Source organism: Nylanderia fulva, unplaced genomic scaffold (genome assembly GCF_048542155.1).
Source record: "Nylanderia fulva isolate GAGA-0341 unplaced genomic scaffold, ASM4854215v1 Scaffold2, whole genome shotgun sequence".
Lineage (NCBI taxonomy): Eukaryota > Metazoa > Arthropoda > Insecta > Hymenoptera > Formicidae > Nylanderia > Nylanderia fulva.
The window spans coordinates 2,967,631-2,995,063 of record NW_028190263.1 but is presented as its reverse complement, the minus strand read 5'-3'; the positions used below and the strand labels follow the sequence as shown (position 1 = coordinate 2,995,063).

The 27,433-nt window shown below is 37.9% G+C and overlaps 2 protein-coding genes across 20 annotated transcripts in view; one reads left to right on the top strand and one right to left on the bottom strand.

Annotated features, from left to right (window-relative positions):
• Nucleotides 1-27,433, top strand: part of LOC114945365 (uncharacterized) — a 99,007-nt gene that overhangs the window by 9,690 nt on the left and 61,884 nt on the right. The gene's annotated exons all lie outside the window — the stretch shown is intronic.
• The window catches only part of para (sodium voltage-gated channel paralytic), a 49,344-nt gene continuing 21,976 nt past the window's right edge, over nucleotides 66-27,433 (bottom strand). For 7 of the 18 annotated variants that reach the window (XM_085481920.1, XM_085481922.1, XM_085481926.1 and 4 more), the window contains 14 exons: nucleotides 26,949-27,299; nucleotides 26,493-26,727; nucleotides 24,805-24,936; nucleotides 24,283-24,415; nucleotides 24,081-24,205; nucleotides 23,682-23,941; nucleotides 23,427-23,600; nucleotides 20,076-20,198; nucleotides 16,144-16,266; nucleotides 15,822-16,016; nucleotides 15,484-15,729; nucleotides 15,033-15,303; nucleotides 13,284-13,588; nucleotides 66-13,120 (listed from right to left, as the gene is read on the bottom strand). In XM_085481920.1, coding sequence (XP_085338046.1) covers nucleotides 12,335-13,120; nucleotides 13,284-13,588; nucleotides 15,033-15,303; nucleotides 15,484-15,729; nucleotides 15,822-16,016; nucleotides 16,144-16,266; nucleotides 20,076-20,198; nucleotides 23,427-23,600; nucleotides 23,682-23,941; nucleotides 24,081-24,205; nucleotides 24,283-24,415; nucleotides 24,805-24,936; nucleotides 26,493-26,727; nucleotides 26,949-27,299 — 3,459 coding nt within the window. In that variant the 3' untranslated portion in view covers nucleotides 66-12,334. Of the gene's footprint in view, nucleotides 13,121-13,283; nucleotides 13,589-15,032; nucleotides 15,304-15,483; nucleotides 15,730-15,821; nucleotides 16,017-16,143; nucleotides 16,267-20,075; nucleotides 20,199-22,533; nucleotides 22,657-23,426; nucleotides 23,601-23,681; nucleotides 23,942-24,080; nucleotides 24,206-24,282; nucleotides 24,416-24,804; nucleotides 24,937-26,492; nucleotides 26,728-26,948; nucleotides 27,300-27,433 lie in introns of all 18 variants that reach the window. The other 11 variants (XM_085481921.1, XM_085481930.1, XM_029321538.2 and 8 more) reach the window with 4 other exon arrangements.

Below are 27,433 nucleotides of genomic sequence, written 5' to 3'. Positions count from 1 at the left end.
AAACCGATAATGAGAAAAATCTCTTACGGGGACAATAAGAGTAAAACAAGAGTACAACTGCTGTGTGAGTGTTAAGCTTTTTCGTTTATTGAAAATATCTCTGTAAAACGTGTGTATATTGTGGCCGGGCGAGGTAAGCCGACAATACCGAATCTTCGACAACGAAATAAAATCGGGTAGCAAACGAAGAGATACGGTGAAGACATTGAAAACAATAGAGTCGATCGTATTTTTAGTATCTACATAAGTAAAGGACGAATCAACGATGCATTCGCTCTTACTTTTTTTTTAATCTTATTATTAATTATATTATGTATAACAAAGCGGTAACAACTTGTTAATTGTAACTATTATGATAATAATCGTTTACTTTATATAATTACAATAATATAATGTGTAAGGATCGTTAACTAATCGATAACAAACGAATCGTATCCTCCTCCCTTTTTTTTCCACCTCTCATCTTCTTATCATCCACTCCCCTCTCTCTCTTCATATATCATATCTTCTCACCATCTCATCTTCGTATTGACCCAATATCGATCGTTAGCTTAAAATCGTTTTTTAATTATTATTACTTTTTTCCGCTCATCCCCCTCTCTTTTTGTGTGTATTAATTATTTAACAACAGTTTTTTTTTTATCCTCTTATTATTTGCTCTTTAATTTAATAATCGTAGTAAACATAGTAATTATTTATAATATTGTGCAAATAACTCATATTTTTTTCTCTTGTTATTTTTTTTTATTATTCTGTTAAGTAGTAATGAATGTCATATTCTTAACGGAGGAGCTTCTCTGTGTTTCTCGCGTTTCCTCGCGTGTCTCGTCTTGCGCGCGCGCGCGCGCCTATTCACGCGTGCGTTTTACGCGCGTGAACACGCGCACGTCATCCGGTCCGCGTGTCCGCACAAACACGCGCGAGCACGCACACATACATACACACACACACACACATTCGCATACACACTCACATACATGCATACGTACGCAGATTTTTTTAAATGGACGATCCCCTTCGCGCGTTATTTTTTGTTAAATGTGTTTCGACAGCTAGCTTGTTAAAATTGGATTCTTAGCACGTTTTCTACCTAGCTTGATGACCCATGGCAGTTGCTTGTTCATTTTATACTGGCCGACAGGCTCCGCAGCTTGACACTTTACAATGCTTTAGCCCAGCTCTAGGATTTTTGTTTCATATTTAATTATTTTATTTTTTTTTATTTCATTAATATCATTATTTATTATCTCACGACGTAGGATTAATGATTCGAGAGTATCGAGACACTACAAAGCCCTTTTTTTGTTTGCTATCCGTTTAAGAAAATTTTTCGTGCATTTATACGATTAGTTAACTTAGTTTTTTTCTTTTATACAATACGTAACGGCAGTATCGTCCTCGGAGAAAGTACGTTAAACCTCGTCTTACCTCGCTTAACGAAGGAAAGCCCTATTTTTTTTTTTGTTATATCTTACAGCCGTCGTCGCGTAAAAGCTGATATTTTTAATGTACACTTTGGAAAAAATTAACAAAACGAAGCACACCACGCACGCTCTCTCATCCCCCTCCCTCTAGCGACATTGTCTTCTTCGTCGTCGTCGTCGTCGTCGTCGACGTCGTCATCGTCGTCGTTGTCAATATAATCGTCCTCGTCATTACAAAGTATCGATCAAACGGCGTTTTTCTTCCCTCTAAAAAAACTGAAACTTCCCTTCCGCGATATCACCAGACGGTTCTCAAGCAACCCTCCCCTTCGCTCCTCAAGCAACTCTCGTGTAATATATATTTCGGAGATAGAAATGCGGGAGGACGGCGAAAGGACTGCCTTCTTTTTAAGCAAAAAGAAAACAATGTTAATATGGAGGGATTAACAAGAAATCTCTTTTTTTCCTCTCCTCTTCATCCCTCTTCCTCTCTTAGGGATGATTGCTGAATTAATTTTGTAGTGTGTGGATATGTGATATAATGTATATATATATATATATATATATATATATATATATATAGTTGTGTAATTGAATTATTTATTTGAAGCGCGAGACATTTTTAAAAATTCTGAAAAATATTTGCACCCTCTTCGACACATCATTCGCGTTTTATTTTGTTGACGCAATCTCTCTTTTCGACGGACATTTTCTCATCTTACGTAAGATATGGTCCCCTCGCAGTCCTCTTCGATTCGATGTCACGGACGGAATGTTAATTTCAACGTCGATGAGAACGACGTAGCGAACGAATTATTATTTGGGGAAGTTGTGTGAGTTGATACATAACGCGCGCGTTTATAACATTCCATCCTTCGACGAATCGACGCATTTGCCGAGACACTATTTCAACCTACTTTTAAAACAGATGGTCCAACATTTCAAGATTATCTCAGACGAGTCTCCAAAGTGAATACGTTGCGTAACCGATATTTTATATAGAGATGTTTCATCAGCAGCGAAACGTTCGACGTAGATATATATATATATATATATAATTTAGTATATAAAAAGGCCAACTAATCGAGCATTATTAGATGATATAAACTAAGTATTTATTCTATATAAAATAATATATTACAAACGTTTCGACCGCACGCGGCCTTCTTCGGTATAGGAATTAAAAGTAGATGATCATAAGTGATTGTAAGTCGCAATTTTATCGCCGAATTAGTGCATGTTAAATCGTCGTGTTAAATCAAATTACAAAACGTCAGTATATTTCTTACGGATTGATCGCTCTATTGAGATGTTTGGCCGATATGACAACAATAATTTCCCGCATACTAACGATGAAATCTATGGGATCGGCCAAACATCTCAATAATACTGACGTTTTGTAATTTGACTTAACACGACATGCACTAATTCGGCGATAAAATTGCGACTTACAATCACTTATGATCATCTACTTTTAATTCCTATACTGAAGAAGACCGCGTGCGGTCGAAACGTTTGTACTGTATTATCTTATATAGATTGTTAGTTTATATCATCTAATAATGCTCGATTAGTTGGCCTTTTTATATACTAAATTTTGTTTTAATCAATAGACGAGCGAATACACATTTTTAATATTATATATATATATATATATATACAGGGTGTCCGGTAACTAACGGACCAACGATTACAAATGGATTCTTTGGTCAATTTGGGAACGATTTTTCCTCAGCGGAAAAAGTCATCATTTTTTACAACTTTCCAATATTTGTCATTCAGTATCTTTATAACTAAGCCTCGAATTCAAATTTTATTATAGTAAACTCTACCTGAAATTAACTGAAGAATGTAATTATGTTAGACTTTTAACTCCAAAACGTTTAGTTTTCAAAAAACCTATTTTTTTCAATCGCTTATAACTCGAAAATTATTGACTTCTCAACATTTTTGCTAAGAAAAAATCGTCTCCAAATTGGCCAGAGAATCCGCCCTTAATTATTGGTCCGTTAGTTACCGGACACCCCGTATATATATATATATATATATATATATATAATCCACGAGAATTCTCTCTGCTTGAAAAATCATAATGATTTTGTATCGCAAACTAATTACAAATTATTACACTTACTCGAATGATTTGCACGAAGTGAAACAACCAAAAGTGTTTGACGTTCATTGACAAGTGATTGTTATCGCTCATATTCGAAGCGAAGCGCGCGCAGAAATAGAGAATTGTTTTCATCGGGTGATTCATTTTTTTAATTTTTTACCTTCACCTTGCGTGACTCATTCGAAGACGATCTTGAAAAGCGAGGACCATGCAAAACCATTCGCCTTTTTAGCCGCGCGTATCTCCGTCTCGCGCCTCCATCCGGGGAAGAATGACGATGCGAGTCGTCGAGGAGGCGCTCGTCGAAGATCGCGAGCGCATTCGTTGGATTGTCCGTCGCGCGTTTTAAGCCTGTCCTGTGCATACAAATCTACATCGGAACACGGGAGCACTTTGCACAAGTGCCGCGGCCAATTCAAAATCGCGAGGCATCATTAGACGAGCGACATTAAATGTTTCATCGATAACTAATAAGCGGATAATGCGCGCTTATACGCCCTATGAACGATTCGATAAGGTCAAGTGACATTTCACATCTGCCCTTTTTCCTGCTCTCTTTACGTCTCCGAACAGAGACAGTCGAGATTTCTCCAGAGAGAGAGAGAGAGAGAGAGAGAGAGAGAGAGAGACGGATATACACGCGTCTCCGCGCGAGAAGAGAATTAAATTCGTCGATTTACGATTAACCAATTATTTATTCGCGGTTCGATGTAAAAATATTTGTACGCTACAGGCCATAAAGTTTTTTTCGCGCGTTTTTTCTCACCCCTCTTATATCATTTCCGTATATATATCGATACTTATATACGCGATTGTGCCTACGTAAGAATGACCCGCGAATGTAATGTCGAAAATATATATATATATATATATATATATATATATATATATATATATATATATATATATTATTGTGAGTATAAGCGATTTGATTATATTATATCGAATTATTATTTGCACGTTATTACAACACGGGAGAGGAGGCCAAACCTTGATGACGGGGTTGGAAAGGGAGGTCTCGGAAGTACGGGACAGAGTGAACCGGACGGACCTTTTCGGATATATTTCTCGTTACATATATGTATTATATATTAATATTTCGATCTGTCGTCGTCTTCGTCCGTCGCGCTTCCAAGACGCCACGATTCCGAGGGACAACGTCGATGGCGCGAAATCGAGGGTTCGGGAAAAAAAAAAAAAAAAACGCCGAGGGGGGAGGGAGAGAAGGCTGATAATATATATATATATATATATATATGTATATGCGCGAAATAATTATTCTTCGAACGAACGAGATGCGGCTGCGCGTTTGCAGATCACTATCTGTAATATATTTAAGGAATGCATCTCTTTCTCTCTTCTCGTTTACATGGCTAATAGCGTAGTTCGAGTACTTATTTGTTACACGAAGAGAGAATCGATGAATCGCGAGAGAAAAAAATCGCAAAGTCTCTTTGTGAATGTGCGGACGGCATATTATTAATGTGTGTGCTCCTGATTATACGCGTCACCGTCGCGAAGAATTTATTTTTTTTTTATTTTTTTTTTATTTTTTTTTTTTTTTTACGATTGTGCGATATAAAAAATACTTTCAGCCCCGTGTGTGTGTCTGACAAAATCTCGACGTAGCGAAACACAATTTTGAAGCACTAAATATATTTTCAATTCGGTAATTAGGAACGTGCACTCTTCTTCTTATAATTTGCATTACGTTTTACTTTCGTATAGAGATAAATTTCTTTGAATATATATATATATATATATATATATATATATGTATATACAATTTTTTTAGAATATAATTTTCACACAATATTTAATCTTAGCATTACATTTTAAGCGATCTAGATTTAGAATTTTTAAATGGCCAATGTAAAAATGTCGAATAATTCGCGATTCGAAATTCGTGCATTGCAAATAAACGTAGAAAAGTTATACGCGATGAAATTACACGATTAATATCAGACCTAGTTTCGTCGCAAAGCAAAAACTCTTTTCCCAATGAGAGAAGATCCGGTTCACCGTGTTTAAATGTTTTCGTAAAGTATATTCATTTGCCACGCTATTTTCGAAATATTTTATATCATTTTTCATCTACAACGACACCACTGCTCTTTGATGTTCTAATTGTGGACCTTGTCATCGTCAGTATTAGTCAGGGTTGAGTAAGTTAATGATTTTTTATAACTAAGTCAAGTTAAAGTTAATTGCTTATAAAATTAATTTAGTCAAGTTAAAAGTTGCGCGAACAAAAAATTAATTCAGTTAAAGTTAAAATTAAATTAACTGAAGTTAAATCAAAAGTTAATTTTTCAAAACATTTATATTAAATTAGAATTTTGTTTGTTAATTCTTTTAAAATTTATAATAACAAACAACAACAATATTTTGATCTTTATATAGAAATATATTTTTTTGGTAATTACAATCGATGATAAATAAACATAAAAATTAATAATACTTTGAATAATACGTTTATAACTTATAAAAAACCAATAATAGTATTCAAAGATAAAAGAAATTTAACTTGGGAAAAAAGTTAATAAGTTTAAGGTCAAAAATAACTAGTTGAAGTTAAAAATTAATACATTTTAAATTAACTAATTATTATCCAACCCTGTTATTAGTCTTGTCATTAACATTATTGGCTGCATTCAGAAGATGAAACAGGCAATTGAATGATTGGCGAAGAGAGAAGTGAAATAATATATAATAAAAAATTTAAATTCCGAATATGTCAAGAATTTATACAATCTCACGCGCGTAATTTAGATACGAAATTAAATATTTGCCAAAAATACGCGTATAACACATATATTTCGTATTCTGTCATATATATATATATATATATATATTCTTTTTCTCGTATGTTTACATATTCTTTTCGTAGCTGAATCATTAGACGTGCCGAGAGCTCTACAGGCAACGACGCTTAATAAATCCTTTATCTATCCCCGAGCGCTCGTAAATCCACCAATCACATTCAATTGCAATCAGTAGAGTTACATTACTGCGAGCAACATCTGATCCGAATGCAGCCTTTGTTCTCTCTTGGTCTTTAAACGCGCTCAAATATATCGACCAGAGCGAGAAACGCGTTCTCCCTCTCTGCCCGAAATCTCCACGTCACCACCTACACCCACACGACTTCCCGTCTAACAATAAAGTGCCGACAACAACAACAGGGCTCGCCGCTTCCACGTCGTTGTCCCTCACGATCCGCGGACGTCTGTCTCCCTTTCCTCCGCCCTAAATCGACCCTACGCGGATGTAGACGTAGAAAAATAACGATCGCACAATCCGCATTAACACACACGCACACGCACACACGCATTTATTTATTTATTTCTCTCCTTGTTTTTTCTCTCTATTTTGTTGTATCTCGCCGCCTACTTAAGCTCACCGCCGCGTGACCGCGACAACGCTCTTCGTTAAGTTCAACGACGAATCGATCAATTAATTCAAGTCGCAAAGTGTGCGTGCGAGGCGAGACGCGCTCCTCGAGTTGTCCTCCGATCGACATTTCAGGGGAAAGGATAGTCGGCGTTCGAAGAAAAATTCTTGCTACGTGTTCGCGAAGATAAATGGGTTTTCGAACAGCAGCTTTTTTTTTATCCGAACGACTAATAAAATGTCAAGAGGAGAGGAAACAGACTCTGTTTGTCTCATCCTGCACGCACACACACGCATCTGTCTATATATATATATATATATACAGGGTGTCCGGTAACTAACGGACCAATGATTAAGGGCGGATTCTCTGGCCAATTTGGAGACGATTTTTCCTTAGCAAAAATGTTGAGAAGTCAATAACTAAACGTTTTGGAGTTAAAAGTCTAATTACATTCTTCAGTTAATTTCAGGTAGAGTTTACTATAATAAAATTTGAATTCGAGGCTTAGTTATAAAGATACTGAATGACAAATATTGGAAAGTTGTAAAAAATGATAACCTTTTTCGACATTTTCGACATTTTCGCTGAGGAAAAATCGTTCCCCAAATTGACCAAAGAATCCATTTGTGATCGTTGGTCCGTTAATTACCGGACACCCTGTATATATATATAATATTTATTTACGAATAGCTTGACACGTCGTTGCGCAAAGGTGTCGTCATCGCCGTCACGCGTTATATCGTGATAAACTCTGATACTCCCTGTGTAAATTGTTTAAACACACGTTCAAAGGTGATCTGTGTAGGTTGTTGCGCGGAGGCGAAATGAGATTGGTACTTGCTTCGTGACGGAATCGCGACGACAAAATTGCGGTAAATGCGACCACGGTGGAAAGAGTACAAAGTCTGTGTATGTACATGTTATACATAAGTGTATATATTCGCGTATATATGTGTATGTATGTGTACACGATGGCCAGGCGTTGACAAATTGATGAGAGTCTATCCTCGAGACCCGTCTGAAACTCATCGGCCGTGAAAGGGAATCGATAGTTGCGGGACAGACGTTTTTTCGAAAAGGGAGAGCTGTCCTATATATATATATATATATTTTAAATTTAAAATAAACGGACCTTCGAATAAACATACGTGTCTCTTTCCATCGTGGTTCCTACATATACGTCGATCGAGGTCGTCGACGCGAAAAGTCTCCGTACGCGATTCCGCGCGAAGAGAGTCTCTGTGTGCGTAAACCCGTCTAAATTCTCCGCATTTATTAATCCGGTCGGCCGGAACGCCGACCGACGTTTATACTAAAGATAACTCGGGTGCTGAGAGAAACAGAGCGAAGAGGATATGGTTCGCTTTCGTGATAGAGAACACAAAAGCAGCAGCATTCGGCTTCAATGTTGGTGCGCGACGCGAGACGCGTCTTCCACCATGATATCCGACGATTAATGTTTATTTAACGGTGCGATATCGGGAAACCGAAGTTTTTCTTTTTCCTTTGCTTTTTTTTTCTCCTTTAGTTTGCTTAAGATTGCTGTTATTCAAAAGGCACAACGTAGGGTTCTCATTATCATCCGATTAGCGAGAAATACTTGTACGATCCAATTCGTGTTTTTCGTGTTTATATAAAAGGCGTCTTCTTCGTCCTCGTCTTCTCTCCTTCATCATCATCATCATCATCATCATCATCATCTTCTTCCTTCGCCTTCGTGCACCCCCGTTTAATAATTTCTCCGTCCTTTCTCTCACATTCAGGCTTTTGAAGATACGCGACTTCATTCACTCTCGAAGTGAAATACCCTCGCTATACTGAAAGAGCAGTATTATATTTCGGAGCGGTAAAACTATATATTTTACATAACAATATCTCTTTGTATAATAATTAACCACGCCGGAGAGAGTTCGAATCGGGGGGCGAACAAATTTTTGCGCGTGCTCCGTGTTGTGTGCACCATCGATACAATATAATATAATTACAATAATAATAATAATAATAATAATTATATAATTACACAACAACCCTATTTTTAAAATATCTTCAGCGTTTTTTTTTTTATTTGTATTTGTTTGCGGGTTGCGCGACGCGAGACGGGTTTACGCGCGCGCGCGCGATCGATTGCGATTAGTCGAATAACGATATACACTAGAATGTATTAATTTTATTTTTATTCCGAAGCGCGTTTCACTACGGTCGTGTAAGACTGCGTGTAAGTTTTGCAAATGTGTAAATATCTAGCTGAGAGATGATGAGACTGCGGAATCGCGCCCCCATCCCCCTTCTCTCCAACCCCTTCGGCCGTTCGAGATATATCGATTAAAATCGGGTACGGATTAAAGAGTGTCTCTCTTACCGCGCGGCGGCCTCTCTCTCTTTGTCTTTCCTTTTAAACACTATTATTATTTATTTATTTATTTATTTATTTATTTATTATGCATTTTTTCTTTTTAAGAAGCCGATACGCACGTTTCTTCGACGCGATTGCTTCGACGCATTTTTGTCTTAATCGTGTGATACAGAGAAGATCGCGACGCGAAAGTGTCGAAAGGGAAGGGCGGCGAAAGAGCGGAGGCAGAGACAGGCAAATGGGAGTAGAGAGAAATAGGTATATATTTTTATATATGTATATGTATAAATCCGTGAGAGGGAAATCCGAAAAAAGAGGATAAAAGGAACGACGATTTCAGCGGATTCATTCCCCCTCGGTCGGGATGCAAAAAGTTTTCGCACATACGCGGAGGGTGTAAACCCGGATCGGGGAAAAAACGCGGCCAAAAAGAGACGCGGACACACCGTCGCGGAAGGGGGAGGGGAGGAGAGGGAGAATTAATAAATCTCTCTGAGACCCACAGATGAGTGAAGCACATCGCGGGAGACGCGCGCGAGTGTTTGACATTTGCATTTCCGCGAAAGAATTCATTGATTCGCGACGATGTGCGTATATATATATATATATATACATATATATATACCAGGACCGACGGACGAGGTCGCACAATTATATAAGGTCCGAGAGAAAAAGGGGCGGGAGAGGGGGGGTTGTGGAACCAAGCGGCGCGATCAAGCGTTCGCGCATCGTTTTTTTTTTTTTTTTTTTTTTCGCAAGAGATGCAAGCCGAGCGAATGTATAACACACTACTATACGCGCACATTTCATTTCACGAATGAGTCCTCTTCCGTCCGCGAAATTTTCTTTCGCCTTCGTCCTCTAATCGTCGTTAATCGAAAAGTGATCGCGTCGATCTACGTCGGTATATCATCGACATCATCGACATCATCATCATCATCATTATCGTCATCATTAACATCATCATTATCATTATCAACATATCATCGTCGTCGTCGTCGTCATATCGTTCTTCCGCGTCCACTTTCTCTTCGTTTCTCTAGCGCAATCGCGATTATACAATTATATATATATATATATATATATATATATATATATATATATATATATATATATATATATATCGTTCCTTAATAAGCGAGTGTCACCGCAACGGAGGGCTCGACGGCGGCGCCTGAGGCGTCGCGGCGTCGCGCTGGGGGGCGAATAGGCGGGTTATAACTGCTGTAAAACGGTGTAAAAAATCCAAACGGCGGATATAGAGATTCGCGAGATTGAGCTAAATGTGTACAAGATGGTGTAGACAAGAACCCATGTGCGAATCTCAAAAAGGCTCAGTACTGGCTCAATACTGGTGCCAGAGTCGCCAGTACTGGCTGACGTTCTGGGCCGGTATAAGTTGAGATCGGGGTTATTACTGGGACAATGTCGGAATGATAACACGGGTCCCAGTCTCGGCGCCAACTTTGGCCCGACACGGAGTATTAGTACAGAGACAACGCTGATTGCCAATGTTGGGCCAACTCTTGATGCCAATTTTGGCCCGACACAAAGTATTAGTACTGGGACAACATTCATTATCAGTATTGGGCCAAATCTAACATTAGAATAACCGATATGTTTAAAATCATTATAAATTAATGTTTCAAAATAAAAATATTTGTTGTCATACACCAACGTACGGCCCCAGTGCTGATCCAATATATACGATTTTATCCAACATAACTTTTATCATCTCAGTACTATTTCACGTCTCGCCCCCAGTGCACGCCCAGTACCGATACGATATTTGGCTCGCGGTATAGAAAATATTTTGTGTCAGTAACATTGGCCCAATTTTCTTCCAGTATACTTGAACCGGTACTCGTGCTGCAGACAAAGTTGCTTGTTTCCCAGTAATCCGACACGAGTCGACTCAATACATGCCCAGTACTGAGACGAGACTCGGCTCGGAACAGAATATGATTGCATGGGAGTATTGGTACAGTACCAATTACCGAGACTGGTACAGTATTGATCTGGTGGTTTATCCGTACTAGGGCAGTACCACCTATCAAGTCTTGGCAGCCAATATTGTGCCACTTCTGGGCCATGTTGACAACTCTGGCAGAAGCCCGACATTCGCACATGGGAGGTCGCGCGCCGCCTCGATGCGCGGCCGTCGTCTCGCGCGCGAATTAATTTACATATATATATATAACGCGCGATCTCTCTTCATCATCCGCGCGCGGATGACTCCTTTTTCTCGGATCGAAACGGCGAAAAACAGAGGGGAGGCTAAACGAGAAAAAGCGAGATGGTCCCTCTCTCTTTTTCTCTCCGCGTCGCGATGTCGCGTCCCACGAGTATTCAATTATTGGGGAAGTCGAACTCGGAGTGGACGTTGCGACGCTTCGGCCTGCCGTCCTCGTATTTCTCCTCGTGTCTTCTTGTTCTCTTCGCGTACGTAGCTCTCTTCTCTCTTCCTCTCTCTTCTCGAGTGCAAGAGGTACCTTGCGTCGCGTACACGCAATCCGGACGCCACGGCCAAGTCAATTAAGCCGATCCACGACAATAAATTGCGTGTATTAAGGATCGGCGATCGGCGATCAAGCGAGAGCAGCAATACTTTCGAATCGGTGGATCTTGGATACTCGCAGTCGCAGTCTTCTCTTTCGTAGTACTTTTTCATATACGGACGCTCGTCTAACTAAGCGACGTGTCTCTCTCTATCTTTCTCTTTCTCTCTCTCTCTCTCTCTCCCAACGGTCGTGGCTCGTTTAAAGTCGATTAAAGGCAACTCGTTGGAGGAATTGTTATTTTATACAACTATAAGGCTGTCGATGGAGAGCGCACGCGAGGTGCCCGCCCGGCCACTACTTCGCACGAGCAGTGCGAGCGGCTGATGACGCGTGATTATCGTCGTCGACGATGCTGCTGCTGCTGCTGCTGCTGCTGCTGCTGCTGCTGCTGCGACTGCGGCTGCTGCGATAGAGCGATTTTCGGCGCACGGACGGCGGCGGTGGCTGCTGCGGCAGCTGCGACGGCGGCGACGACGACTTTGGCGATCAGACGTCCGCGGTTCTTGAGGTGACGCTCGGCGATCGGCTGTGTATGACAACCCGATGGCCGTTCTTCGTGACGTAACCGTCGCTCTCGACCAGCACCTTGGTCTGCCGTACGCATAGATCCGTGTCCGGATCATCGCTCTCTTCGCTCGGGCCGCCGAGCCGCTGCTGCTTGTGCTTTCGCCAGGCGTTCTGTATTAAGCGGGCGCAATATTCCTCGCGCTGCCGCCATAAGGTGGACGAGACCGGCTCGTAACCGATCTCGTCGGGTCTCGCCTGGACCTCGCCTAGATCGCCCGTCTCTTCGATTGGATTGCCCTTCCGTGCGAAAAAGTCCTTGGTGAGGGCGTCGAGGATATCCACGCAAAACATAAGGTCACCCTTACATATGGGGATATCCATCGACACGATCTTGTATTTATTGGGCTTGTGTATTTGCAAGGGGGGCTCCAACACATCGAGAAAGTCCGACAGCTGGTCGTATCTGATGTACTGCGTGCCGTCCGGATCGAACTGCTGCCAAATCTCATAGTACATGTCGTAGTCGTCGTCCGTCAGGCCCTCCTGCACGTCTTCGGTGGCCTGCGAGTAATTCTCGAGAATCACGGCGATGTACATGTTGATAACGATCAGGAAGCTGATGACGAGATACGAGAGCAGGTATGCGATCCCGATCGTCGACGAGCCGCAGTTGCCCGGGTAGCCGATCTCGTTGTTCGGCTCCTGGCAGTCCTCCTCGTTTATTATACCGTCGAGAACACCGTCCCAGCCGGCCGATGTTGACATCTGTCGATCACACGATGCGTTCGAGATGCAATTTTTCAAGAAAAGTATTTCGTTTCGAAATAAGTCACCTCTTGGATCATTTTTGCAAGAAAAATCAATTCCAAATAGAAAGTAGCTAATACGATTTTGACGAGGAAAAATAATACATCGGTTAAGATCTCACCTGAAATAGCAGTATCATGGACTGTCCAAACGTCTTGAAATTATACACGTCGTCGAGTCCGCTCTTGTCTTTGACGTGCATGAAGAAAGACATTCCGAATATCGCGAAGATAAACATCACCAAAAACAGCAGTAGGCAAATATTAAAGAGGGCCGGCAACGACATCGCCAGGGCGAAGAGAAGAGTTCGAATACCCTTGGCACCTTTCACGAGTCGAAGCACACGACCGACCTTCGCCACTCTCACTACGCGAAGCAAAGTCGGCGATACGAAATATTTTTCAATAATGTCGCTGAGCACCAGACCTGTCGAGAAAGAATCCACACTTTAGCGAGTCCGAGACTTATTTGCATTAACATCGAGGAGAGAAGCCGGGGTGCGGTGATATCATCACGGTGCATAAATCATAGAATTCATTCGTATATATAATTTTATAGAAATCTCGTGCATCGTCGGGATCATGCGTTTGGATTGTCTAATTATCGTGTAACTAGGAGAATAAGGTGCGCGATTTCTAGAGAGATATTTCAAGTGTAAGTTTCTAGAAAAATTCTTCTTGCAAACTATATGTGGAAGAGAAATTTAAAAACTCGTACGTTTCCTTTCGATAAAAAAATATACATAAATATACGCGAGATAAACATTCATATTAGACGGTTCTCGTTTCTAAGAAAATATGTGCATTACAAGTGTACAAAATGGAAAAATTTTAATTGTTAGAGAAATTGCATGCGTGTCCTAGGAGACTCGGATGCTATGTCCTTAAAAATTCACGCTCGAAAATTATCACAAAATCATAGAAAGCGTATGTTCAGACTAATTGAACATATGGAAGCTATATGTCGTAGCTTAAATTCGAAATTATGCAGTGCTTTATAAAGAGATAATTTTGAATGTATGAAAAATTATTTTTACTATACTATATCATTCGAGAGAATGTAGAGACGCAATCGAAAACTATAATTGAAAACTAAAAAGAAGTAATAAATTATATTCTAAAACCTACTTTATACAGACCCGATCTTACCCGAGACTTCGATTTAAAATTGTTGCAACATTGATTAACGTGCCGAATTGCCGTGCAAAAGCGTTAAATCGTGATAGTTTTTTCTTTATTTTTTTATTTTTAAAAAATACTCGCTGATATTAAATATTTTATATCTTCCTAAAAAATTTTTTTGAAATATTATATTCTGTAAAATTTGTAAAAGTCGTAGAATCGTGCATTCTGCGTAACTTTAAATAATTTAACGAAATAATAAATTCCATATACACTATCATTGATTGACAAAAATCATTATTTTCATCCTAATTTATTTGAGACACAAAATAATGCTGAGCTCGGCAACTCGACAATTCGGAGTATCAACCACATTTGGTGTAGGACACGTAGGGTCATGGGGTATTTGGCAAGGTATAAAGTCAACATCAATGTAAGGCTACGTAACGTAATGATATCCATCAGTCGTTGAGACACGAGCGAAACGTTAGGCCTGTCCACTTGATCGAGAAGAGATTCTGCGTGCATGAAAAAAAAAAAGCGGAAGAGTAGCATGGCATGCCGAGATCTGTTGTCGCACGTGAGACAGAACACTACGCTAGTATGTACTAAAGGCAAAGAGATAAACGAGATCATCAGAGTAATTCCGTGTAATCGAGAAGAAAGGAAGCTAGCAGGCCGTTTTTTTGCACATTTCGCTTTCGTTTCGCTCGGGTCATACGACTGTAGCAACCATTACGTTACATTACCTAATATTGACAATATAACAACAACAAAATCAAAGAGGTTCCATGGCTCCTTGAAGTAGTGGTAGCGCAGAGCGAAGATCTTCATGAGACACTCGCTGGAGAATATCACAATGAATATCATGTTGAGATAGTCCAGAACTGTGCTGAACGTCTCGCTTTGTTGATAATGGTCCAACGTCATCGTGAGCATGTTCAGCCCGATGAACAGCATGATTATCATATCGAACTTTTTGTCCGTCACTATTTCAAACACTATCGCCTGCGGTCGCCACTGTAAAAGTCGAAAGAAATATTATATCGATAATTATGCATTAATCGTGCTCTATTTAAGAGTAAATAAAAATATCTTATTGTATTTATTCGTGAATTAAAGTCAAACACCTCTCTTTAAATGATCAAATAACATGGCGCGTTCAAGAGTATGTATGTCTATATTATTTATATAACTCACTCTCGGTCGAGGAATGGCTTTCAGAGGCTTCTTATTGCCCATTTTTTTCATGGCATTGTAATATTTCTTCTGATCTTCCGTCATGAACATCTCGAGGGAGCCGCCAGCCTTTTTCTTTTGCTCGTTAAAGTTGTCGATGATAACTCCAATGAACAGGTTGAGGGTAAAAAACGATCCAAATATAATGAAAAACACGAAGTAGAGATACATGTAAATGTTCGTTTCACGAATCGGCTGTTTGCCGACCTGCAAGAAATTAAAAAACTGCGTTAGAATATATAAGAAATATCGATAAAAAGAGAAAAAAAAGCAGAAACTATATTATGAGAAATACTCGCCTCCCTGGAGTCGATCGCGTCATTCATGATTTGGATCCAACCTTTGAAAGTCGCCACTTGGAATAGGCACAGATATGCTTTCCCGACATGATCGAAATTCATTGGCGAGTTCTCCCACGTGTAATTCTCAGCGAAGCAGGCGTTTCGATCCGGTATTATCTCGTAGCTGAGTGTCGTCTTGTTCGCGTCGACACACTGCGACATAAAAGTCCGAAATTAAATTTTATAATGTACAGAGATATTTTTCCTCTTTTTTAACAAAAAAAATTCTAAAAGATTAGAATTATTCGTTAATCTCTTTTCATGTAAAATTTGTACATACCTTGTAATATTTGCCAGCAAATAGTTGTACTCCCATGATAGCGAATATAAGCCAGAAAATAAGGCATACCAGCAACACGTTGAAGATAGATGGAATGGCTTGGACCAAGGCATTAACGACTACCTATGGGAGACGAAGTTTGATTAAACGCGACATCACGCTTTGACGTTTAATTAAACGTTTCTGCTTATCTATGCTCGACTATGCGACTGTTACACGCGCTATTTGCGTGTCATGTGTGCTCGTATTTTAATAAGAGACCAAAAATATATTAAATTTATTTATTTTAAACGAAATTGAGAACAAAATTGATAACTTTTTTCAAATAAAGAAAATTAATTTTTTTGTACACAGATTCTATTTTTGAAAGAATTTATAATCTTGATTCTTTTATAAAAAAAAAAGTAAAATATAAAGATTATAAATGATTATAAACATATCTATTAATAAACGTTATATAACGTAATTTTTATTAGAAAGGTATATATGATAAATTATATATATATATATTTTGTTTATATAATTTAATATGAATATATAAATATAATAATAAAAAAATTAATCTATATAATATATATATTGCGTTTCTGTGTGCAATAACTTAATTTTGTGCGTGACATTTCGATTTTGCAAGCGTTGTTGAGAAAATCTTTTTCATTGATCGTGTCGTAAGACACAACATATGAATATTATAAGCAGGTGTGAACCAAGTGAATAAAAAGTCAAATAGAGACAATTGAAATACTTTGCGATTTTCAATTTGCATACACATCAAACAAATCATCCTTTCTTATCATACCGATAGAAAAAATATTTTGCGTTAAATAATTTGTTTATTTAATTACATGTATATATTCAAATTATTACATATATTGACTTAGATTAGACATACAAATATTGACTTAGACATTTGCGCGTATTTTTTAATTTTATTTTATCTTTTTTATTAATGTGTATGCAATTTAAGTAAAAAGAATTAAAACTAATATATAATAATTTATCGAATTAGTGTGAATGTGATTTTGAGTGATCGTGGATCAGTGACTGATATGCGCATTGTGTAATTCATATCTATAAATATTCGGGTACATTAAAGAAAGCAGTCACAAGCAAGTTCGACATGTAAAGCGAATGCAAGTTGCAGCACAAACAAAAAGCTGACGAAAGCAAGCGAGCAAGCATTTCACGTTTATTAAGCAATTCAATTACAGATACTACGATCAAGCAGTTTATGTATATACAGAATATCCCAGAAAAAATGTCAATGTATACGTAACGCTTTCTCATTTGTACAATTTTTATTTCCTTGGAACCTAGTAATATTTGATATTTTAATATTAAAAAATAAGTCAAATTTTATATAGCTTATATATAATATAAATATATTATTAATTAATAAAATCTTATCTTTCTAATGTTCTGAGTGAGAAATAATTATTAATTTATTTAATATCAAAAGATTAAATATTTGCAACTGATAATTACAGCGGATGAAAATTTTTCAGAAAGAAGTTGAACTGTAATATTTTCTTTTCAAAAAATGCAATGCTTCTTTTCTCTCTCTCTCTCTCTCTCTCTCCTCTCTTAAGACATTCAGTATATAACGTTTGAAAAAGAAGAGGAGCAACTGAGAATTCTAGATAATTTTCGATCCGCATAATTAATATTAATTCCCTAGAAATACTTGTACAAAATTATGCAAGTTATTCTTTTCTCAATTAGATTCGCGTACACAAATTTTACAAATTAAAAATCCTAGAGAATATATATAAATCATGTATAAATTCAGCAATATGTAAACCCTATAAAAAATTCAAAAATCTTCGTGTGGTCTCGTGCAAAATGAAAAGGCAAGAAATAAAATGTCGAGCGCCCCGAGGAGCGTCTTGCAGCGAGCTACTGTAAAATTAGAAGAATTAAGTGTCAGGGCGTGGGCATGACAGTAATTACTACACCCAGTGTCTCAGCGACCTTGTGTTGCGAGTATAGAGTGATAAAAGTATAAGTATTTGCGAGGAAATATGCATATTCGTGATTATATATTATATATCATGGCGATCATAAAAGGGCGAGCTATCACTACGTCGCGTCGTGTGTATAATATATTGTAGGAAGACGAGAAAAGTAAGACGAGTAAAGTATCCTTGTATGTACCGCTCATATCGCATATTCGACCGCAAGCACAACTGTCCGATAAATAATCAGACAAACGAACTTTAGAATTCGGCAGTTACATTATAATCCCAAAATGCGATATGAATAGGGATGTTCGTTTTTCTTTTCTTATATGCGTCGAACTTCTGAAATCGACGCGCTATCATATAAAATTTATGGAGGAAAATGTATATACAGGATGCTTTCATCTCGATCTTCGCGTTCGAATGCATTTCCGTAAATACTTTACACGGAAAAGCATTTTTCTTTTTTTTTTCTTTTTTTTTTATTACGAAGATGTGACGACGCAACACGTATATCAAAAAAGGCAATGTATATATGAGATAAAAAGCGCGTGTCCTTATGTATTGGTGCGTGTTTTCGTGAGTGTATCGATCGATTTCGTGGACGAATCATCTACGCGCTGCTCTGCTTCGCGTATTCGCATTTCTAAGCTCTGCTGTGCATTCGCGCGACTGCCTCTATTTTAGCATATTCACGTGCAACAGGAGGAAAAAATGTAACATCGAGTTTTCGATATTACAGCACCGACATCGCGATTTTTCAAGAGTCGACATCGTCATACATCAAAGTTCCTGAATTTTTATATTAAAATATGAAATCATTTTTTATATATAAATGCTAACATTCCATAAAGATTCTTAATGGATGTCACCACATTTACAATAACTTATATATAAACAATTTCCAAAAATATCGATTCTATGAAAAAAGTATAAAGAACATTTCTTATAAAAAAAACATTGAGAAATAAAATCAGAATTAAATATAATGACAGTTACTTGAAGAATTCAAGTATCTCATCGTATCAAATTAAACATTTCTGATTAAGAAATACAAAGCTAATAGCGAAGATATAATTATGATTTCCAATTATTAAAACGATAATTAACAATAATGCAGGCTCTTGATGAACGTGGTCGGTCGGTCTGTCCATCGAATTTCTCGTGTAAAAGAAGGGAAACGATGATGGCCTTCAAGTTCAATCTGAGAACCATTGTTCCCAGCCACTTGCGAGAATTTAATCAAATAAAATACACGTATCGATATTGCGCTTGCGATATAAAATGAAAAGAATTGAAAATAACAGAAATAAAAATATAATCTAACAATGATTTATAAAAGACTGTAAATATAAATCAATAACAGGTTTAATGATGTGTGGCACACACAGAGACGAAAATTTCACATTGCTTTGAATAGCGAATTCTTTTCTGTATCTTTCAGAAATACAAAGTTACAGTAAATTTTTTTGTTGGTTAAAATTTTCTACAATAACATCAGAAAACAATTATGAAAAAATTTTCATTTCAGATATGTATTTTAAATCTTCCGTATCACAATTCTAAATAAGATTCATTCAGTCATAAGTCAACATTAATTGTCTTTTAGAAACTCTAATATTGTCTTTTAGAGATCACGCGATTATTTTTACATCTACATATAATTCTCGTATAATGAGATTTTATACTAGTTATTTACAATTAATTAGATCACAAGTAGATATTCGTATGAAAAAAATATTTGAACACTCTTTCGATACCGTTACATTCTCCCGACGTATTCGCGGGATTAACATAATTAAATGACGGAGTACATTGTTTTTTGCTCCAAAACTGGTACCGGAAGTGAACGTAGACGGAAATGTAGAGTGCCGTCGAAAGGGAAGAAAGGAGGAGGTTTCGACTCTGCCGTCATCAAACGGGGCAGACGTAGATAGCGAGTGACAAGGTCTGCTGAGACGGTGGGTTACATACCCGCATCCCCTGCATTCTAGACATCGCCCTTAGCGGCCTTAGGGCCCTTAGGGTCCGCATTGTTTTGAAGGCTTGAATCCCGCCAGCGCCACAGAGCGACGCTACGAAGTTAATGAGCGATACCTGCGAGCGAGAAACGAGAGCGAATCACAGCGAGAGGTAGACAGACGGGTGGATAAGAGGGATAGGAGATTTCATCAATTTTTCGATGAAGAAAACGTCCTGTATGGATAAATAGGGAGATGGGAGACGGGAAAGAAGGTGGAAAAAAGTCAAACAGAGACAGACGGCCGAGATCGACGTTGTACTGGCGTTTCTTCGACTCCTCGACGGATCGAGACATTTGGACATCTGTACAAAGACGAAAAATTCGGGGGAAAGGGCTGTCGATATGTTAAGAACCGACATTTTCTATATCTATATATATAGAAATATATATATATATATATGTATGTATATATATATATACTCGTATGTACATTATTATATCACTCTGCCATAAGTACCGCCACTTTTGAGGGTTCATAGAAAAAATTGGAGATTTTTTTTTAATTCATAGTATTTAAATGTGCACAATGTAGAAAAAATTATATCGGTAACAAAAAATGTCACTATTGACAATAATATTTAAATTACTTCGAAATACATAGGTACACAGATTTTAAACGCTTTTAGAAAATAAATCACATTTCGCGCAGAGATATTTTTATGCGTTTTACACGCGAATATCATAAATGAGAAACTGGTATTGATATTTACGAAAATAAGAGAAGAACGTAACGGTACTTACAGAATAAATCTACGTTTCAATATGATACGACAAATATAAATATATATATATGTATAAAGAGGGGAGATAGAGGCATATAAAGAGATTTCAGGTACGGCACATATAGCATTTAACAATTATCAGGAGATATACATGACTGTGTGTATGTGCATATATATTGTACATGGAAAAATACATATGCCTTTATATACACATACATTATTTATATATATATAGACACACACACACAATCAAAGACAGAAAAAGAGATAGAACGACAAACAGCTCGGTAGGGATTATCGTTACGAGCAAGTACTATCGGCTGCATCCTGAAACAGACGAAAAGGTTGTCATACTTGCGATCACGTCGCACCATGCGAGTCCCTCGTTTTAATTCAGCGTGAAAAGTCATTGCGTTCAATTACGCAAAATTACGAGCCAGAAATTGATAGATATACACATTCGCTCTCATCTCTCAATTATTTATATTAAAGGAGAGTCGCGCAAAATTTTAGGCACGTTACTCGCATCGGAGCGTCGCGATATGTATCTAAGAAAAATATTACATGTCTTTTGAGATAAACATATTACATATCGCGCGCGTTGACGCACGTGGCATCCATACGCACATACATACGAGGAAGTTTTTACACTACACAAAAAGCATATATATATAATATATATACATATACATATATATTATATATAGATATACTGGTATATTTTGCACAACGATCACTGGTACCAAGAGACTCTTAGAAAAAAGGCGTACATAGGCGACTTTAGCTAGTACGACAATGACTCCAGTATCAGTGCAGACACCAAGTAGAGACGCCAGTGTATCTCTGCACATCCGGTAAGCACACCATAGTACACCGTAATGCACAAGCTACACCCGCCGTAGCTATATTCGTTTCCCCTATTTATTCCCGATTTTTCACCTCGTTCCCATTAATCACAACGAATATTTTAAAAGCCGAAGCTTCGTACCGCGTCCAACGGATCGATAGCGTGCTCCATCGAGATCATTTCATTACTCGCAATCGATCGGAATCGAGCCGGGAATCAATCCAGCTCGTTCTAAAGGATCCGACGATCTCCGCCTTGACTGTGTTATATTCAGAACGATAATATACATCATTCTTTCTCGATACCACCAAACAAACACTTTTACGCGAATAGAAAGAAACTAAAGAGGAGAGAGAAGACGGGAGAGAAAAAGAGCTGAATATATTTTACATAAATTTCAAAAAAAAAAAAAAAATAGACGACTGATCAATTTTTAATGAAACAAAAAATAAAATAAGGTTCTATTGTCATCGAGAGAGAAATATTAGTCAAAGCTTAAATCCTCGATCCTGTAAAACGACTTTGAGTATTCTTGGCTCGCAATCGATTTATCGTCACGACACTGTCACGACTACTTAGGAAGAAAGAGAGAAAGAGAGAGAGAGAGAGAGAGAAAGAGAAAGAGAGAGACAGTTAGAGAAAAAGGAACAATCCATGCAAAACCGGCAGTCCCTCGTCAATCGGAGCTCCGCCCGGCTCGGACAAATGAAACGTGCCATCGTGATATAACGATCGATCCGTTAGTTCCGTACGATCCATCAAACGTCGTTGCGATAACAGGCTGAATTTCTTTTGCTTTAATTCTTTCGCTTTTCAAGTCCTCGTCGACCGATGACTTACTCTCATGCCCTCCCACCGTGAGACTGCTCGTAAAGGTCTCAAGGCCCTCAGTGTTCTCATGGAACGGAAGGCCGGGATGTCGGCTGCGCCGGCCCAGATTGCGCCCAAGTTGATCAGTGATAGCTAGTTTCATCAAACATTCATCAGACGGGAAATAATTTGCGTTAGTCCTTACAATAATATACTTAATGACGATCGAGAGATTAAGAGAAATCCACCTCGGAAGCTTCCACGCTCGGCTCCCACCGCTTCATCGGCGTTAGTTGATCAAGAGGGATGAAAGAAGGGGAAGAAAGAAAAAAAAGGGGGATAGATAAAATAAAGAATGGAATTATAGATTTATCCGTGCGCCGACACTCTGCGATTTTTATATCTATAGAATATTCAATTATTTATATCTGTCGCAAAATATATATGTTATTTAATCTTGACTTATCGATATCTAAGTTCTCTCTTTATCGAAGCACGGACGAACGATATTTTTCTGCGACCTCGTATCGCGAATGACTTCGATTTACTTTCACGATTACACGCGACCGAGATTCCTGACTGCCGTTAACTTAATGAGATTGCTACTATATATCGTAATTTACGATTATCCGAAATGACGTGAACATCGTACCATATACGATGTAGAGATATAATATGATAGAAATGTACGAAGCCATTCGAGACAACGACAAGATTCCTCTCGTAAATTATTTGTCAAGTGTGCAATTGAGCTTTTATAAGTGTCGAGATCTTCGTTTTATACGTCTAAATCTTTATTAAGAAAATCCTTTACGGATATTAAATCAAGCCTCCCGAGCGGCATCAATTGCACACGTTGTACAAAATCAAACATTTCTCATTTCATTCAATTGCGATGTTGAAGAGAGAAACAAGTGACTTACCATGACGATGATGAAGTCGAGCCAGCACCAGGCGTTCGTGAAGTATTTCCTAAATCCTAGAGCCAGCCACTTGATCAACATCTCGAGAAAGAAGATCACAGTGAATATTCGGTCCATGTAATATAATATGTCCTGTAAGACAGGTCGTTGTTGAAGATGAACGTCCTCCAAAGCCTGCAAATTGTTCGATTAATTGACTTTCCAGGTAAATTTTTGATTGATAAAGTAGACCAAAAATAAGACGACGAATTTTACCAAGGCCAAGCTACTCAGAAGGATCATGGTGATGACGGCAGTCTCGAAATACTTGTTCTCGATCAACCGGAAGGTCTTTAATCGCAGGTTTGCCCAACCCTGCCAAAACGGAGCGTCGTCATCACCGGCTAGGAATGGAAATTTCTTGTAGCAGTTTTCTGGGCAGCAGTCGGAAGGATAATTCGCTTGAATAGGATCTTCATCCGCGTGTATAATCTCGACGTCCAGCTCGTCCCCTTCTTCGCCCTCGTCTTCTAAATCTGAATTTTACACATTTTTTTTAATTCTTGAAAAAGTTCATAATAAAAGTTTCTTTCGCGATTGCCGTTCGAATTTTTCCAATTTTTTTTCCAGAATTTTCACAAAGTTATGTAAATCTCCAAATTAAATTAAAACTACCTTCTTCCTGCTCCAGATCTTCTTTGCTCGCGTCTTTCTTTTCCTCGCCGTTTAACGAGTCCATACTGCCTTTGTGACTTTCGTCCTTAAATGCCCGGTTTTTGTGACTGCCATATGATTTATTACTGTTGAAGAGACAAAGGAATAAGGAACGCTCTTGACAGTTACTACAGATGAATAATTTAGGAAAAAGTTTGCCGACCTGATGGTATCATCCTCGTTTTGATTAATGTAATCGTTGTCGAGCCTATAATCGTGGTGATTTATTGAATTCCCGATAACCTTCGTATTGTTCATGCACAGCTTGCCCCTCTTCAGCTTGTTCTTCAAATCTCCTTTAGGAAGAAAAACAGATTCGGTACATTAATAACGCTGCAATGACATCTTCCATTTTGCGAAATATAAAATTTCATAATAGGAACTATGTATTAAAAAAATATATGTACGCGTCAATGTTTCTTCAGATTTTTAAAGCAAACAGAAAATTTGCATAACGTTCTTCTTTTAATTTCTACATTATAAGAGAAATTTATATACTCATTACAGAGCAGAGTTTCTGCAATAATTCTTTCAGCAAACCGCTAAGAGATGCACAAAAAAGTTGATAAAATCAAATTATATTCACTTTAACACATCAAGCTCTCTGTTGATTATAGAAGACAAGAGGATTATTATTATTATTATCATAGGAGATTTTGCTTTTGTTGGTTTTCGATACGCTTACCATGAATGGTAAACTCCATCCCGTCGCCAATGGCAACTTCAAGCTGGTTAAGCTCTTTGGCGCTCTTCTTGTCTCTGTATGCGTCCAACTCGCCATCTGCAAGATCTAGGTCCCCATCGCGATCAATCCCATCTGCACAGTTATACAAAATCTCTAACCCGCTCTTATAAAAGGAGATTCGTATCGGAAAACAAATCGGAACGCGCTGAAAATTATATAAATAAAAATTTTTTTCCCATATATATATATGTATATATGGGAAGAAAATTTTTATTTATATATGTAATATAATATGTCCTGTAAGACAGATATATATATATATATATATATATATATATATATATGTATATATACATGTTCTTTTCTCACATACACGTATAGGCGTATATTGTTTTCCGTCGCGATCCCCAAATACGTCGGATCGAGGAATCAGGATTTGTGATGATATTGTTTGCATGCAATCGTGTACAGTATCATTTAGATTCAGTGACGTCGATGACTTTGGAAACGATGCGGATCTCAATTCACATCGTAGATTATTTTACCTGTGTGATACTTGCTGCATTGACATGTATAATATTTGTGAAAAATCTCTAATAATTTCTAGCATTTTCGATAAATAAACGAACCGCAAAATCAATATGAATTTTGCTAATGCAAACTGTTAAGTAAATTTAATTAAAGAAATGTAATTTTCTCTAATGGATCATCATGAAAGCATAATAATTTTTAAAATATATGATATTTGATAAAACTATACTTAATTCAATCTGTTGACCTTTAGATAAAGAGAATATACATACACATATCTTTAGAAACTCATAGCATTCTGTGCCAGCGTATCCGTTCTTGCCAAGAATTCTTTTCTAATTGAGACAATTTATACTCGTTGATAGAAATGCGGCACGCATCACGCAAGTTCTTATATAAACTGAATTATATGACTAAATGTTCTGCTTAATGATAAATCCCGCTGAAGAGACGACCAACTTCATCGTTGACAACTTCATTCACTGAAATTACGTAGTAAAATGCGTTCCCAAAATAGGATGCATAGCAACGTATAACTGCCAGGCGGCTAATCAGCGAAACAAAACTTAATTCGCAATTAATCCCACCAGGATGTATTAAACATCGAACTATTAGTCTCTCTTTTCGTTGTTTCCGAAAGCTATGAAATATATAAGATGACAAAACTCGGCTGATCCCGAGCCGAAAAAAAAATACAGTTGAAACAATTGTTATTCGTATCAGATCGTAAGTCTGCATTGCATTGTAAATTTTATTACAATGCAATACGTCGATTTTAACGGAGCAGAATAGCAAACCAAGTAAAATTGAAAGAGTCTGCGTAATAAATCAAATATGCCAGCCGACGTATATATACATATGCTTTATTCTAATATCATTATAAAATTAATAAGTCGATAGAAATGCATGAAACGCTTAAAGTAAATCTTAATATTAAATAATGTATTCAATTTTTAATTCTGAGAGCAGAAAAAATATTGAATCTCGCTTCGAATCTCTCTCTAGATTATAGATCATAGATTATTATCGCGTTCTATTAATAATTGATCGCCGACTGGCACCAGTTAAATGTGTAGAAGAAGTGTAAAGCAAAAACTGAAAGACAGTGCCACGAAACTACACAGCGCACACAGCAAGCGATCTGATTGGATATAAACCTTCTTTCCAACTGTTGGACGGTCCCTCACCTGGCGCCTGATCGGATATCTGATTGGTGAATTTGGCTCGCAACATTTTAGCAAAACCAAGAATATTTCGCTTGATCCACTTAATGAAACGTGCTATGCGATCGATCGCCTCCGCGATCTTGTTCGTGTCGTTGTCCGCAGTCGGGGCTGACAGATTTGACGAGCCGAAGTTGCTGAGCAACAGAGCTAAGAAGAGGTTCAGGACCTGTTCCGTGGAAAAAGTAACATTCCGTTTATCGATGATTCGATCAATTCGGCGAATTGACAATTGAATTGAGCGTTGATTTTTGCATCGACAATATTGACAAGCGTATCAAATTATCCGACAAGATTTTTATTCTCTTGCATAAAATGAGAAATATTTTATATCGACTTTGAAACTTGTACTGTCAAGGAGAGAGAGAAAGATTTTGCATTTATACTTACGACCAAGTTACCGATGACGACGGTGGCTAAGAAGAATGGTATGCAAGAGACATCACCGACCAGCATGCAATCCCACATGGATTCGATCCACTCTCCGCACAACACCCGGAAAACGATCATAAAAGAGTGCATGAAATCGGTGAAGTTCCATCTGGGCAAGTCGCCGTCCGGGAAGCGGTCGACGTTGTCGACGTAATTCTTGCCGAAAAGCTGCATACCCATCACGGCGAAGATGAAGATAATGATGCACAACACGAACGTCAAATTACCCAGCGCGCCCACCGTTCTGCCCATGATGGAGATCAGCAGATTCAACGTAGGCCACGATTTAGCCAGTTTAAACACTCTTAGCTGAAAAGAATCATTCATTTTTTCGGTTTATTTCATTCGTGAAATATTACTCATCGATTAATGAAATTGTAAATTATATCAAAAATTATAAAATACGAAATGAGATATATATATGTATATATTATATATGATAC